Raw genomic sequence first — 15,323 nt, 5'->3', positions numbered from 1 at the left:
GGACTGGCTGCACCCGGGAGACACACAGGCAGAGGACAGCTGGTTAAAACACAGGCATGGAAGAGGGGGACGCTGGCTATGCACAGGGAAGCCTCAGCAACGCCTCTATAGAGGAGCTGACTGATGCCTAGTTCGGGGGAACACAGGCTCATGTCACTATGTGGCAGGGCTTCCCTTGGAAGAATGGGACCTTATGTCTGTTGACTACAGCTGAACCCTAGCTGCTGAACGTCCTCTCCCCTGAGTCAAGGGGCCCCATTGAGCGTGCTACAATCTGACCCTAGTTTATCAGAATAGAGACAGTGGCATCAGTCACTAGACAGTGTGACCTGCTTCCTAATCCTACTGAACACAGAAACAACTCTTTGTCCCCGGGCCCTAGAAACCAGGTTGGCAAGGAGAAGGGTTTTCCAGAGATGCATTTGTGGCCCTGCCTTTGTCTATCAGACTGGGATGGGAAACAAAGAACAGAACAGTTCCCCAGAAAACTCATGCTGGGAGAAGGAAAGGCTGGAATTTGGCGCTAGAGGGGGGATTTGTCTCTTGGAGAGCCCACGGTTCAGACAACCTCTCAGAGTACCTTGGAAGAAAGATTAGAGCTGTTCACTGAAGCACATCTCTTGCCTTCCCCTGTGGTCTCTGAAGACCACTTGGGCCCCAAGAGGGTCACTGGACCTCTTTGTCCCTCTTCCCAATGTGGTTACATTAAGTCTCCTTTACTTGCTTTTCAGTCTTAACTTGGCTCCTCGCTGGCTTGTTGAGGGAGGTGGCTCAGCCTGGCTCGGTAGCATGCTCACTGCAGTCTCCCAAAGTCCTCCACTACTCTAGCAATCCCACTTTTATGCTCAGACCAGGATACTGACAAGAGATGCTCTTATGACACAGACAGGGAACCAAGTATGCAGGGGGCGGGGTGATTTAACAAGAGAAAACGTCTTTGCTGTAGGGAAGAAAGAAACTCAGGTGGAGCCCACATGAGAAAGACAACAAGGGTTTGCTTCAGCTCAGGCCTAAGTGAAAAGCCACTGGGTGGGAGGGGAATGAATCTCTGCACATCCCTCTGCGGTAGAAGCTTTTAGCCCATAAAACCAGAATTTATGCCAAAATGAATTTGTATGCAAATTGACTTAATCTCAATATCATTTTAATAAGAATATAAAAATAAAGCATCATGTAATCTTTTTGTAAGAGATAAGCTTCTCTCATTTAAAACTATATTTCTTAGTATTTAGGATACTATAGATAAATGTGAGACCCTCTGTACCTCTGCTTTACCTACACCAGCTCCTCTATTTTCCAACATAGCACATAAAGGACAACTTGCTCTTTTGTCTCTGAGGGATGGGGTCATGCTTTGCTTACCTACCTGCAGCTGCTTGTTTGGTGTATTTATCAATGGTTCAGCATCCTTATGAGTTGACAGAGCAGAAACAAGCCACTTGCCTTTTAAAAAAAATTTATGTGTGTGCACACACACACATGCACATGAATGTGTGCGTGTATGCACGTGTGCATCTGTGTATCTGTGTGTGTGTGTATTTGTGTGTATGTGTCTGTGTGTGCGCATCCCTGCATGTGTGTGTGTGTGTGTGTGTGCCTGTGTGTGTCAAAGAGCCTAGCAGTAAGTTTGCACCTAAAAGTAGACTCACTAATGAAAGAGGAAGAGTTCATTGGCAACACAATACCAAGGTTTAAGCATATGAAGACACTTAACAAGAAGAGAAAGAGGAAGAGAGCAAAGTCAGGGAACAAGGACCAAATTATCTCCACCAGGCAGCTAGACTTTCCTACACCTGGGGACAGGCAAGACAGGACAGAGGGCTTTGAGCACTTCCGGGACAAAGTAGGCTTCCTGTCTCCAACTTGTGTTGCCAGAGGTAAACAACTTCCTTCCCATTTGGTGTAAGATTTAGCTTCCCTGTGTGTGAATAGAGACTTCGCTGTGCCCAATGATAAGAAGGCAACTGGATGTTGAAGATGGAAGTTCATTGTGCACATGCAGATGATTAAAATCGTGGTCTTGCATGGTCAGGTGACTGTTTCAGACAGGCAATGCACAATTTAGGGACTTATTGAAGAGCCTTGTCACAAAATGCTGGGACAGATTCTTCAAAGGCAGGCTATGAGGCGCATACTTTTTAATTAAAGACAACATTTATTCTTAGGAAAACATGTACTAATAAGGAATGAGCTTATTATTAGTCACCTGAAAATAATAGCCACAGAAATAAGGATAAGAAGTCAGAGATAAAATGGACCCATTGTGGTATTTTAAGCAATAACCTTTATCAGTGCACAGAATTCAAGGACGAGTTAGAAGGGAACAGGAACCCTCAGGAGGTTTCCAGTGGACAGATCCTTATGCACAGAACACGTACCTTCTTAATCTCAGATTTGAGGTTACAAGGGTTGCTCTGCTGGCTGAACAGGGATTTCTTGAATCTCTCTATTACCCTTCTCTTCAGATCATGGTGCAGAGCTGGAGGCAGCTGCAGAAAGTAAGAAGACAGTCATCAGAACCATCTTCTACAAACTTCATCACTCCTACAGGATGTAATATACACTCTCAAGACTGAGGAAGAACCTGAATTAGCGAACTGTACGCTACGGTTTACATCCTCTCTACAGAAGGATGTCTCTGCTTCCATTTATCATGGGTACACTTACCGGCACATGTAACATGTAACTCTTTCACGTAACATCCATGCCCACATATGTTGAATTTTGTGAAGAACAGCTTTGACCAGAAAGGTCCATTCTGCTCGTGTTTGGGTGTCGATGAGCACCCCATACTAAGCAGCACCCCAGCCACAGCCCTGAGAAGGATCTGATACTTTGAACCAGGAAACACAAAAACTCACTCTTTTCTACATAGATGGCCACCTATGAGAGTTCTTCAGCTAGAGAGAAACCAAATCCTCGGGGACAATATTACCGGTTAGAAAGACAGGGTGGGTTAGCATGCATTAGGACCTGAATAGGATGGTGTGAATTTCATAAATACATAGACAGCCACTGCAGAATCTTAGAAAAGAAGGGGATTTAAAACAACCACTGAATTGCAGGGCTTTGTAGACAGGATTTACATTGGGAATCAGTGTGCTGATCACCCAGGACAAAACAAGCAGTATCAGGACGACCAAGGCTTGATGACTTTTATAAAAAACTATGAGTAGATACCAAAAGGAAGCGCTCAGGGAGAAAAGGTGCTACAGGGAGATGAAATGAGTGCTCACAAATAAAAGGAAACACAGAATTATAAACTCTAAACAAACGCTGGCCACAAGAGGGAGAAACACTGCAGAGATGATCATGCCCAGTCCTGTCCGTGCCCAGCCCTGCTCTGCTCCCTGGGATTCTTCAGTTTGGGTTGATACCATGTGACCAATAAAAATGATGTGTGCTGCCATGAGGGTAGGGCGATGCAAACCCCCCAAAAGTCACAGTTATCACTGCCCTTCACGTGAACTAAAGGGGGCAACACGTGAGGTGAAGGGAAGAGTTTTTATCATTAGTCTCCTAGCACGGGGTGGGCTGGAGCGGCGAGAGGATGAAGGCTTACCCTGAAGAGACACACAGGACTTGGCAATTCCCTATTACTTCACACCCGAAGGTGCCACCTCCCTAAACCAAACAGCAGAGGGCAGTGGTGACCTAGGTCCAACCAGCAACCTCCCAGTTTGATTGCATGAAGTCCCTGCGAGGGGAAGGCTGCACAGGCAGCTAGCTACAATGACATTTTGAAGGTGAGCATCACCATCGGGCTCCTTCGAGTATCAGATTAATTGACAGATTAATTCAGGAATTCATAAAAGTCTTGCTATTTGTTAAACTTGATAAGCTCACTTCCAGCCGACTTAAGATCCGCACATAGACAGTGCAAGCAAGCTACTGTGTCTCACTGGGATGAGCATCATTAGCACAGTGTCCCATCCATAAAGCTCTCAGTGAGAACTGGAAACTTTACACAGACGGACGAGGGCTCGGCTGTAAATGAAGTGAGTCTAATACCATAGCCTATATGAAAACAGAATCCAAACCCCTGGCTCATGCGTGCTGGGTGCTGGGATCACTCTATATGTTTGTATTCCTAAATCTCTCCTACAGTAAAATGACACGCCAGGGTATGCAAGCTTTTATAGGTGAGGAAAGCATGTCACACACCTTCCTCTTGAAAGGTAGGCCTTCCGCATCTGTCTTATCCTACAGCCAACACCACTGCCACACAGCACCCCATAGTTTATAAACATTCCCAGGTCCTTTATTACAATCAAGGCATACACAACCCATAAGAGCGCCCATTCCTGATGAAGAAACCGATCCTAGAGAAGATAATAGTTTCTTCAGTTCACATATCTAAACTGTTTTACTGTGCCATACAATGTAATAAAAGGAGAGAGAAAAAAATCTAGTCTGCATGTTTTCTTAAACTTGCATCTATATGGACTCTTTCTAAAAAACTTGGATTCCCTACCCAGGAATACATTAGCAAGGCACAAGCCATTTGTATTGGGTAAATAGTAGACCAAAATAGCACTTTAATCTATTTTGAAATTTTACAACTTAAGAAATTTTCCCTAAATTTTAAAAATCAAATGCTGTAAGATTACCATTTAAAGAAATAAAATCCCACGTGTCTCTTAGAATTTAGAGTCCCTAAAAAGAGACTGATATGAGAAATCCAGCCATGCTGTGACTATCGTATCCTGTTGGCTGTCGGCCACCGCAGCCACGAGTACCCAAGGGACCCAGTAAACGAGCAAACTGTTCTGTTCTTTATCGCTGTTGCACAGCACGGTATGAGTCACCAAAAGCCAGGGGTTGATATCAGCTCCTGACAGCACCCCCATGACGAGCAAGGTTGCAGGTGACTTCCTATCTCTTCTCTTGGAGAAAGATACGTTGTAATTTTTAGAGTTGTCATGTGATAACTTCAAAGCATTTATTTAACAAAATGACAAGTGTAGTAGAGGACTAAAGCCAGTCTTATTCCGTCACCATGCAGGTCTTACCTACGCAACAACTAAAAGGTAACCTATGAGTATAATCGCCATCTGCTCACAGGCGCACGGGTTCCCAGCATCTGAGGTAGGTTACTCATTGCCTTCTGAGCAGGCCGGTCTCAAGACTTCTTTCTCAGCTTGATGAAAACAGATGTGCAACCGAGGTAAGAAAGACATTAACCTCCTGATGGCTAGGACGGTTGTCATTAGATGAGATTGGCAGATACGTCTCCATGGAAACCAGAAAGGACCGGTCCCCACCAACCAGTGTCCCCTCCGGTCCTCAGGATGACAGGAAAAAGGAGGTTGCCAGCTCCTCAGGTCAGTCTTCCTCTGCACAGGTTGGTCTGTGCAGCAAGTGCACAATGCCTCAGCCTTGTGCCTCTCCTTCCCATGAACGGCGCCGGCTGTGCTGAGCACTGTAAGTTAAAGTTCCAGAGAGGACCCTTTCCTCGCTGTGAAAATAACATGGAGTTGGAAGTATTCTAAAAGCGAACTTGGAAAACACACAGTTGTTATGCCTGAACTGGCAGCATGGGACGAACGGCTGCCACTGACGGAATAGCACACATCATCCGCCAGCAGTGGTTTAAAGGGATAATGACACATTCACAAGACTTCCATCCTTGCTTTAAAGTGCATGGAAATCCAACAAAGACGGTGTGTATACCCATTAAAGAGTTGATTTACCGCGCCAGAAATTGTACTAAACCTCAAAGGATATTTCTCTCCAACTTAATGAGAAACAGAGTCACTAAAGAGCTACTTCCAGATCCTTTAACACTAAAGAGCATTTTCCAAAACTCTCACTCTAGTGCATAAATAGACATCCATTTCAATATGATATGTTTACCGTCTGATCTGGTAGGTGACACTCATAGTCATCCTCAAGTTCTCTCCCAGATTTGTCCTTGCGCGTCATTTAATCAGTTTAAAAGTTACTTGTGATTACCAAGACACAGGCTGACATCAGAAAACAGTGAGGAAAAGAATCAGTTTTAGAACCTGGGCTCCAGAAGGGCAGTTGACGGTGTGACTGGACAGGATATTAGATTTGGGGCAAAAGTGACAGATTAGAAAGGCGCTCATCTCCTAGCCTAAGATGCCCCAAAGCAGGGGCTGAGGAACACAAGGAAAGCAAGAAGAGACTGTGCAGTACCAAAGAAGGAAGTGGGTTTTTTGCCTGTCTGGTCCCCAGCGTAGGTGGTGGCCACTGCCTGTCAGTCAGTCCATCCTGATTGTCCTCCTAGGACAGGAGGACACTTCTCCCTGGCTAACTGGCCAGATACCATGTTCTGTAGGTAAGGGCTGCTGGGATACCCTGGAGGAGGATGGAGCTTGTCCTTCTGTGTCCAGGATGCTCAGTCCTTGCCTGGCTTCAGCAGTAGACAGTAGTCCGCACATGCTGGGACCCTAGATGATTGGTGCTTACCCCCAGTCACATTTAGGAGCACCACCGATAGGTGGCCTTTCAGATAGTTCTACTAACAACCACCCCTGTGGCCTTTATAATCCCATAGAGGGTGTTCTGTGGCACACCACGCTAGGGTGCTGACTCCCAGCAGACTTTAGCAGGGACCTCAGGGCAGGTGGTCTGTCCTGTCTCCAGGGGCAGGTTTTTAGGTTTCCCAGCATGGCACCTCAGCAAATCTCAAGGGGCCCAGGGTGAACATGTCTGCTCCCCTGTGACTTCTTGGATGCAATGCTTTAGCCCTAACGGTACTGAACTGGAGCCCCAAACATGAAATTGGGGCATTGTTGTGATAGGAGCGGTGGGGCTGCGTCCCCGGTACCCCGGCCGCCTGGCTAGCTTATGCCCCGAAATAATAACACACAAACTGTATTCTTTTAAACACTGCCTGGCCCATTAGTTTCAGCCTCTTAACCCATTTCTAATAATCTATGTAGCACCATGTGGTGCACTTACCAGGAAAGATTTTAACCTGCGTCTGTCTGGAGTGGGAGAACCATGGCAACTCCCTGACTCAGCTTCTTTCTCCCAGCATTCTGTTCTGTTTACTCCGCCTACCTAAGGGTTGGCCTATCAAATGGGCTAAGGCAGTTTCTTTATTAATTAACCAATGAAAGCAACAGATTAGAAAGAAATCACTCCCACATCAGGGCATCTTGCTGAACCCTGATGAAGCTGGGAATCTTAAACCTAAATCACTTTCAGGTTTTATGGTGAGTAGACACAACTTGTTGCTCTTTCCTGAGGAAAGAAACTTCTCCTTACTCAAAACTTAGATGAGAAGCTCTCCAGAGCAGAGATCTTAAAAATGCATGGACGTTTCTCACAAGACTCACAGGGATGAGGGTCAAGTCCATAACCCATCAGATCTCCTTACAATTCATGGGAATTGATTCACACTAAGGCTCAAGAAAAAGTGACTTACGTGCCCCCAACTCACAAGATTGTAGGACAAAACAGTGGCAACTCGGGTTGTGTGGGAAGTGTATCCTGCGGCTGTTATGTGGGGAGGGATAAACGGGGCACTGGAGTCAGCTGAGCCCACAGGTGTGCCTAGGTACGTGTAATTCTGCATTGGATGGGCTGGTTCACGCAGATGTTGGTACAGATGACTGCCTGATCGGCTGAGAAGAGCTTGTGTTTAGTGGGGGCAAAAGGCAGGGCTTACAGAGGAGAGAGTTTCCAGAGGTGCAGAGAAGTGGGGGCAGTGGGGTGATGAGCATTTCCTGTCTGTGAATACGTAGGCTGTGCAGTTTTCCACAGTTGAGGCTGAACAAGAACCTCCAGCAGGTATTCCTTCCGGGACAGCACTGGCCAGGGCAGCAGTGGCCCTGCAGCCATGCAAAACGTGCAACTGCCCTCCCTGACTGGCCGTATGACCCTGAAGGATACCGGAGGCCAGTGAACCTAACAACACAGGCAGTAATAAAGCCAGATTACCAGTGACCTAAAGCAGCATGTGCCACAAGGAGAGAGAAGCCTGTGCTGATGGAACGCCTTGGCTCTGGCGAGCTTTGGTGGAGTAACTGTGGCATACCCAGACAGGAAGCTGACGCTTGCACCACCCAGTATTTTCGCCTGCTGCAGTAACAGAAAAGAAGCTCCAGGTTTTGTATTCAAACTTCCTGGCAGAGTCGTCATGGGCTCCATGAAGGCTTCTCTGCCTCTCACGGTTCTCAGAACTGGGTCAACTCAGGGCCCAGCCAAAGCCCCTCCCCACCCCCACTAACGGGGAAGCTGGAGTCCTGGATAAGGCATCCTGAAATATTACTACAGGAACGCTCCATAAATTCTCCTCTGCACTATCCCCAGGAAAAGGTACAGCCATTCATCAAAGTGACCGTCGACTGGAGAAAAGAATATGCCGACTTCTCAGAAATACCGGGCGCCAGCTATGAATCAACAGTGATCCCTGCAGTCCTAAACTCTCCCTAGCTTATAGAAACCAACAGTTTGGGTTTTGTCTCTCAAGGTGGGGTGGTGATGATAGATGAAGCCTCGAGTGCAGACTTCTCGTATCAGCAGGCAGCTAGTGCGCATGCCTGCAGAACTTTTCCACAGGCCCCAGATGTGTAAACAGACTTTCCACAAGGGGCTCCAGCAGCTCCTAGATTGACTCTTAGGCTCGTCAGGTAACCACGACATGGGCTAGTTACTGATACTGTTCCTTAGACAGAACAAACAATCAATCAAACAAAAATCTGACAAAAGCCACAGAAAGCGAGAAGGACTGGAAGGAGGGAAAGAGGCGGGGTTTATTTTGGCCTACAGTTCTACGGCACACAGTCTGCCGCGGCACGGAAGGTCCAGGGGCAGGAGCAGAACGGTTGGTCACACTGGACATGTACTCACACTTAGTTCCCGTCTCCTTTCTATTCAGTCCTGGTTCCAGCCCATGATAGCCACATTTGAGGTGGCTCTTTGGATTTCAGTTAATCTAGACAGTCCCTCACAGACGTTTCGTCCGTGGTGCTGCGAATGCTCATCTAGTTGGAGATCAAGATTAACTACGTTTTGCCGCCTGATGCCTAGAATAGCAGTTGGTGCTTGACGGGTGCTTACAAGCTAAATGAGTGAAAGAAAGAACAAAATGGCCAGATGATGCTATCTCGAACTCCGAAGTACTTGTTTTCTTATCCAAATAGCTATACTTCTTTTCTTCAAAGGGGAAGAAATTTGTTACTAATAAGAGGTCCATCCTTAGATGACGGAACACCCCGACGGCCAGCACAAGACAGAATTGTGTCCATACCAATAGCTAGTCTTCAGCCATGAACTTTCTCATACTGAAGTATTGCTCAGATTCACAAACAGAAAGTCTAAATGATCCTGGGTTTTATGGGAGTTAGGGGTGTGGCTTTCACATCCTTGAGAAGTTCTGCTGTCAAAGCAGATGCAAGAAGGAAGGTTCCATTCCCCCCCTTCTTATGATAAAGTTGCTTTTAGACAAAGCTGCTAAGCCCTTCCCCTCTTTCACCCCTACCCTAAAGAGCCACTTGTATGGAAGTCTGCTTAAGCACAATGGGAGCACAGGCAAAGCCATGGGGGAAACAGACACATTTACTGCTAGGCCAAAGCGTCCCCACACACATCCACGTGGTTGGAGAAGGGGAAACAATTAATTGTTCACTCTAACTCCAAGTCCCTCCAGGCCGTATATTCTTAGCAGGGTTAGCTCTGGCCTGGAGGCTGAGATGGGGGTGAGGCAGCAAAGACACTGACCTGCGTGATGTAGATGACTTTGTGCAGCTGGAGGAGAATCTGCTGAATGGGGTCGCTGATCTGCCTCACTTTCCGCTGGGATACTGCGATGCCTGCGGATGCTGTGGGCGACAAATGCTGCCGTGAGCCAAGTTCACCTAAAAGTGATATGTTCGTGGGAAACAGAAGAAACTTCTGGGGAAGAACAAAGCCAGGATCTCACCTTCCAATGAGACCCTGTAGCACTTCTGCGTTTCATATAGTAAGCTGTTCTTTCCCTCCATGTCTCAAGCACTCAAGAGCCGCTTCCCCAACTCCATAGCCCTTACCACCGCGGTCTATTCTTGAGGACTACAAAGTTAACATAGGAATGGCCTCGCTCCCTGCTCCCTGTATTAGCCACGCCTCTGTCTCCTCTCATTCACAGAAGGCATGGAGAGCATGGAAGCCACCAGAAGCACAGCATCCCCTATTCCCTCCAGGCCCCCCATCTACACCATGTTTTCTGCAATAATACCCATTTACCAGTTCTTTCTTTCTTACTAAAATTAACTTTCCAAGACCTCCTTTTCTTCCTTCTATACCATTTCAAGCATTTAAGAAATTAAATTTGTTATAGCAATAGCTTCAGCAATAACTATGATTTTAAGGATGATTCTTATACATGTGCTTTCAAAAAAGGATTGTGTGTCTTGTCATAAATGGTTTGTTTTCAAAAATTAAAGAGAATTTAATGTGGTTGTTTAAAAACATGAAATTATCCACTTAAGATGCAAAACAAAAAGGAAAATAAAATATGAGAATTCTCTTTATGGATAGCTCTATTTACTTGTTTGAAAATTAGCCCAAGAAGTGACCGTGTTCTGGGCCACCTGAGGCCAGCTTCTTGTTTAGATGTAAAGTCTGTCTCTCTTGCAGACTCCTTGTAAGCATCAATTATTGGATCATTAAGTTGAAATTTAACAAATTACCCTCAGGGCAAAAAGATGAGCAAGTAAATCACAAGGATTAACTCGCTGCCGCTCAGAACAGGGGGGTGACGCTGGCTGTTCCCCACAGTAGCCCCAACCTCTACCTCTGTCTCCCACCCAAAGGCCTCCTGAATGGTAACCTTCCGCCTAAGCTCACTGAAAACAGGACTGGATAAAGCATCAAGTTCATGATGGCATGAAAGATGGGAAGGACTTGGGTTGGTGTCATTTCATGCTGGCTAGTCTGTTAGCGTTTACAGACTCAGCCTTTGTAAACAACAAGCTAAAATCTCACAGCATAGCTTAGCACCTTTAGATTTGTGACAATGTTTTGAGTGGGTACCGTATAGGCTTGATTCTCCCTACCACAAACACAGGCTCCTCTGTGCCCTAAAGACAAAAAACAAAGACTTAGCTAGAGTGTTTTTGTCTAACACACAGCTGTGCACTTTAATTTTAAAAGCAAACAAACAAGCAAACAACTGGGTTTTGAGTCCAGCTGACAGCACTCCTCAGTTCTAGAAAACTCCTGACTTTCAAAAATAGCTTTGATTGCTTATTCTCTTAAAACAAAATTTCAAATGTTTAGTTGCAAAAGCCCCTTGTAAGTCAAGCAAACACATACACACACACACACACACACACACACACACACACACACACACACACACACAATGTACTCTACAGATGAGGCTCAAGGCTCTGGGGACCACCTCTCATGAAGAGCATCATCAGAAGTAATTGCTGACATTAGCTAGGTGCCTCTCTGTGTCCTATGCCCATCCGTTTGACACACATACACAAGTAGCTCCGAATAGTAACTTTCAAACGGCCTTTGGGTCCTGACATCAGTTTAATAGGTTATGAGCAGCACTGTGAAAATGAATGCAACGGACTGAAGAGAACCGGCAAGCTTCAGAGCACACCACACACGGCATGGGTCCATTGGGTTAGGGAGAGTGCACTACTCACTGTGGGCCGCTTCTAACAGAGTTTGAAGGGTAAAACCGCAAAAAGAGTTTATATATATAAAACCTCCCTCTCTTTCATTTTTCTCCTTTTCTTTCCTCTCCAGGAATCTCCTTTTTCAGCTGAATGGTGACACATTACTGTCACAGAGACTGTTGATGGGGAATATTGTTTTTCAGTGTATCAGGGACAGACCAGCTCTGGCTTGTTCCTTACGACCCTGGAAGAGGCTGTGGTTTGCCTGGGTGCCCTGCGGTTTGCTGAGAAATTTGTTTGCCCGGGACCTCAGTTGCCGTCAATTTCTCAGGATTGTCAGCAATGCTGTAGTGCACGTCTCACACGGAGGAGCCAAGGTTTACTAAGGGCAAATGCATTCTCATTTCTCACTGAAACAAATGTCTTCTAGAGTGACTGAATTATTTTATACTCTCCTAGGAGAGAATGCATCTTTCCGTATCTGGATCAGCACTATGTATCAAATTCTAATTGTGTCAACCTGTACTTTTTTTCTACTTTGTAGTTTTTGAATGTTAGTGAAATTACTGGGTGTTTTTGTCAATGGCTGTTGGATAATTGCTGATACTGTTTCTTTATTGATTTGTAAATGTTCTTTATGTATCCTGAATTCTATTCCCTTTGAATTTTATGTTAAAATTATTACACATTTCTACTCGATCTGTTACTTATCTTTGATCGAACAGGTACTTACTTCTCACCTGTAACACACTCAATAAGGTGATTCTAAGTCCCACATTCTGCCAGAAATCTCTGGGGTACCTGCTGCTGCCACATTATAGGGCACTAAGGTCTCCTGTGGGGGAGGGGGAAGGGCGGAGCCTGGCAAGGATCCCATCCTGTGCCAGGAGTTGGTTTTAGGAAGGAAAGAAAACTTCAAAGCGAGACTGGTGTGTGGGGGAATCAGTCTGTAGCACTTGCAAACAACGGATTTCCTAGACAACTTCCGCTAACGGTTCATCATCGTCAGCTGAGCTGGCAAGGCACTCCGCCTCACTGAATCCTCTACATCAAAGAGTAAGTGGCTTTCCCTTAGGGAGACAAAACAATTCTAAAATCCAAATAAATAGGGTCTTTATTCAGTGATTGGTGATCATGGCTCTCAGTCACATTATGTTATCTGGGTTTGAGTCACTTTCTCTTAACACATTTTCTAGATGAGCTCCCTGTCAATATTGCACTACTTAAGCTTTAAAAGATGTGTCCTATTTTTTTTTACTTTTTAAATAAATGCACATTATTTCACAAAATGTCAGGCCAAATGGCTTGTTCAGGTGTGTATAAGGTGACTGACGAGTATATACCTTTATCACTCAGCTCCTGCCCTCCATTTCTTCTTCCACTGGTTTCCTGACTAGGCCTTAACAGCCCTTACTACTAATATTTTATAAAGAAGCTTCCCTAAAATAGCAAAAAAATAATCAAGGCTCTAAGCTAATTTCAATTATGTATATGTGCACACACACCACACACATGAACACACACACATACCACACACATTCCACACATACATGCATACATACCACACACATACAAAAATACCACAACACAGGCCACACACAGCACATGTGCACACACCACACACATGTATATACACATACCAAATACATTACACACGTACAGAAATACCACACCACACATAGCACATACATGCATACACACATACCCACATACATTCCACACATACATACATACCACACACATACAGAAATACCACACCACACACGCCACACACAGCACATGTGCATACACACCGCACGCAGACATATACTTACAGAAAGAAGGAATGCATAAGGACAGCTATCTATAATATGCTACCAATGTATCTCACATAGCACAATATTATATATACTATTTGTCGCTAAAATTTAAAGCTGTAACAAGTTATTCTTAATAAAATAAAGGTTTAGAATATTTTAAGTATGTCTTTATAGCCTTTATTACTGAAAACAGAACAACGAAAAGATAGAACTCTTTTCTAACAGTTGACCAGGATAAAGTATCAACCTGCTACTTTTCTGAAGTCTTCCTGCCAAGAAACAGAAACTCTGAGATGGGAAGAAAAGCTAACAGTAGAGGGGGCAGGGCTCCCTGAAGAAGGGGAAATACTGCTCTATAAAGAATAGGGGTGGGGCATGTAGCAGTTGCTCTGAGGACCATAATGAGTGCATGCGTCGACCTTCCCTAGGCTTGGGACACAGCTCTGGCATGATGGAAGGCACATGTGTCATTGTGTGTGTCTCCCTCATGACTAAGTGATGCCGGTGTGGTGCACACCAGACATCCTAAGGCATATGGTGGGAGTGTGCGGTCAGTGCCACCCTTTACCCACAGAGTAAAGTCTCAAGGTGTGCCTGAAGCGAGGCCACCTGCAGGCGAGCAAACAGCCTGCAGCCAGCCATTTGTGACTCATTAAACCAACAGTGGACAGTAAAGATCCCAAGTTTGGACTCAGAAGCAGAATTGCTCACAGGTGGCAGCCTGTTCCACATGTGTGTGAGTGTGCTCCACGTGACTAGTGAAAACAAAACTTGTCTTAGAGTAAATGGTAGCATTCCCAGCCAATTCAAATGTGTTAGTGATTCGTGGTTCAAACGTTAATATATAAATCAACATTTTGAAAAGGCAAAATATAAAGAGATGACGTGTAAATTTGCAGTGTAAATGGTTTTGCTAAAATCAAACCTTACCCTATACCAATTCAATTCACCCTTCAAAAATAACCGAATTTCTTTGATGCAAAGGCCCGTTGTTTGCTGCATGGGTAGGTGTTCTCTCTCAATGTTAAAGAGCCCGAAACAATAATCATTGCAGAGCCACACATGGGGTTGACTCACCTTTGCCCAGACAGTAATATAGAAGCCAGGGTCAGCGTGACAATTTTAGGCATTTTAACAGTGACACCACCTTGCTTTGCGTCTATATTGACACTGTGACAGCCCTAAACTGTCCGTAACATTTTCAAAGAAAGTTTAATAATTGAAGAGAGCCTGAAATTACTGTAACTTCATCCACATTAACTGTATCACTGAACACATTAAATATACCAAACAGCATAAATGGAGTAAAAGTGAAAATTTAAACCAGCGTTCAATGCCTAAGACCCACGGTGGAAGAAGAGCGCTGATGCCACCAAGGGGTCCCCTGACCTCCACATGTGTTGCCACACACAGCAGCTGTCCAGATGCACAGTGGTAGAGGTATTTAAAATCTGAGGGTAATTTTAAATTTAGAGAAGTTATGTGATAATTCCATTTCAATCAAGCAAAAAGTAGCTGTGTCTAGACTGCCGGCTGTGCCAGTCAGAGCAAAAGGAACGAAAAGGGATGCCCGCTGTGGCATTAGAGAGGTTGGGTTTGCATACACATCTACGTAAAATCAGTCACTATTTTGGAGTAGTTACATACTTTACAGATTAAGTGCTTGATGGTCTCATCAAGGCAGAAATGAAAATTTTGGAAGAACAGCTTATAATAGTCTAATCAGTTCCATGCCACTGAGGAGCAGCGGTGGTGGGCAGGAAAGACAGAATTCTCCTGCTCTCTGTGTCTCGATTCCCCTAGGGCATCATTCACGATAGCTTAGGCTCACTCATCATGAGCTTAACATCAAAATGGTCTGCCGAGTGCTGGCATGATCTTTGGGACTGGAGAATCCCAGCAGGCAGGCTCTGGAACTGCCCCCTGCCACTAA

At 45.1% G+C, this 15,323-nt stretch overlaps 1 protein-coding gene across 2 annotated transcripts in view; it reads right to left on the bottom strand.

Moving 5' to 3' along the window:
• Nek10 (NIMA related kinase 10) overlaps positions 1-15,323 on the bottom strand; it is a 167,890-nt gene that overhangs the window by 15,640 nt on the left and 136,927 nt on the right. Inside the window, exons 31-32 of one of the 2 annotated variants that reach the window (XM_050160508.1) lie at positions 9,697-9,797; positions 2,379-2,489 (exon numbers count right to left, since the gene is read on the bottom strand). In XM_050160508.1, the coding sequence (XP_050016465.1) occupies positions 2,379-2,489; positions 9,697-9,797 (212 nt within the window). Of the gene's footprint in view, positions 1-2,378; positions 2,490-8,494; positions 9,040-9,696; positions 9,798-15,323 lie in introns of those variants that run through there. The other variant, XM_050160509.1, reaches the window with a different exon arrangement.

The sequence above is a fragment of the Alexandromys fortis genome, unplaced genomic scaffold (assembly GCF_014885135.2).
Source record: "Alexandromys fortis isolate MF-2015 unplaced genomic scaffold, M_Fortis_MF-2015_v1.1 scaffold_116, whole genome shotgun sequence".
Taxonomy (NCBI): Eukaryota; Metazoa; Chordata; class Mammalia; order Rodentia; family Cricetidae; genus Alexandromys; species Alexandromys fortis.
This window is presented reverse-complemented; position numbering and strand designations above follow the sequence as displayed.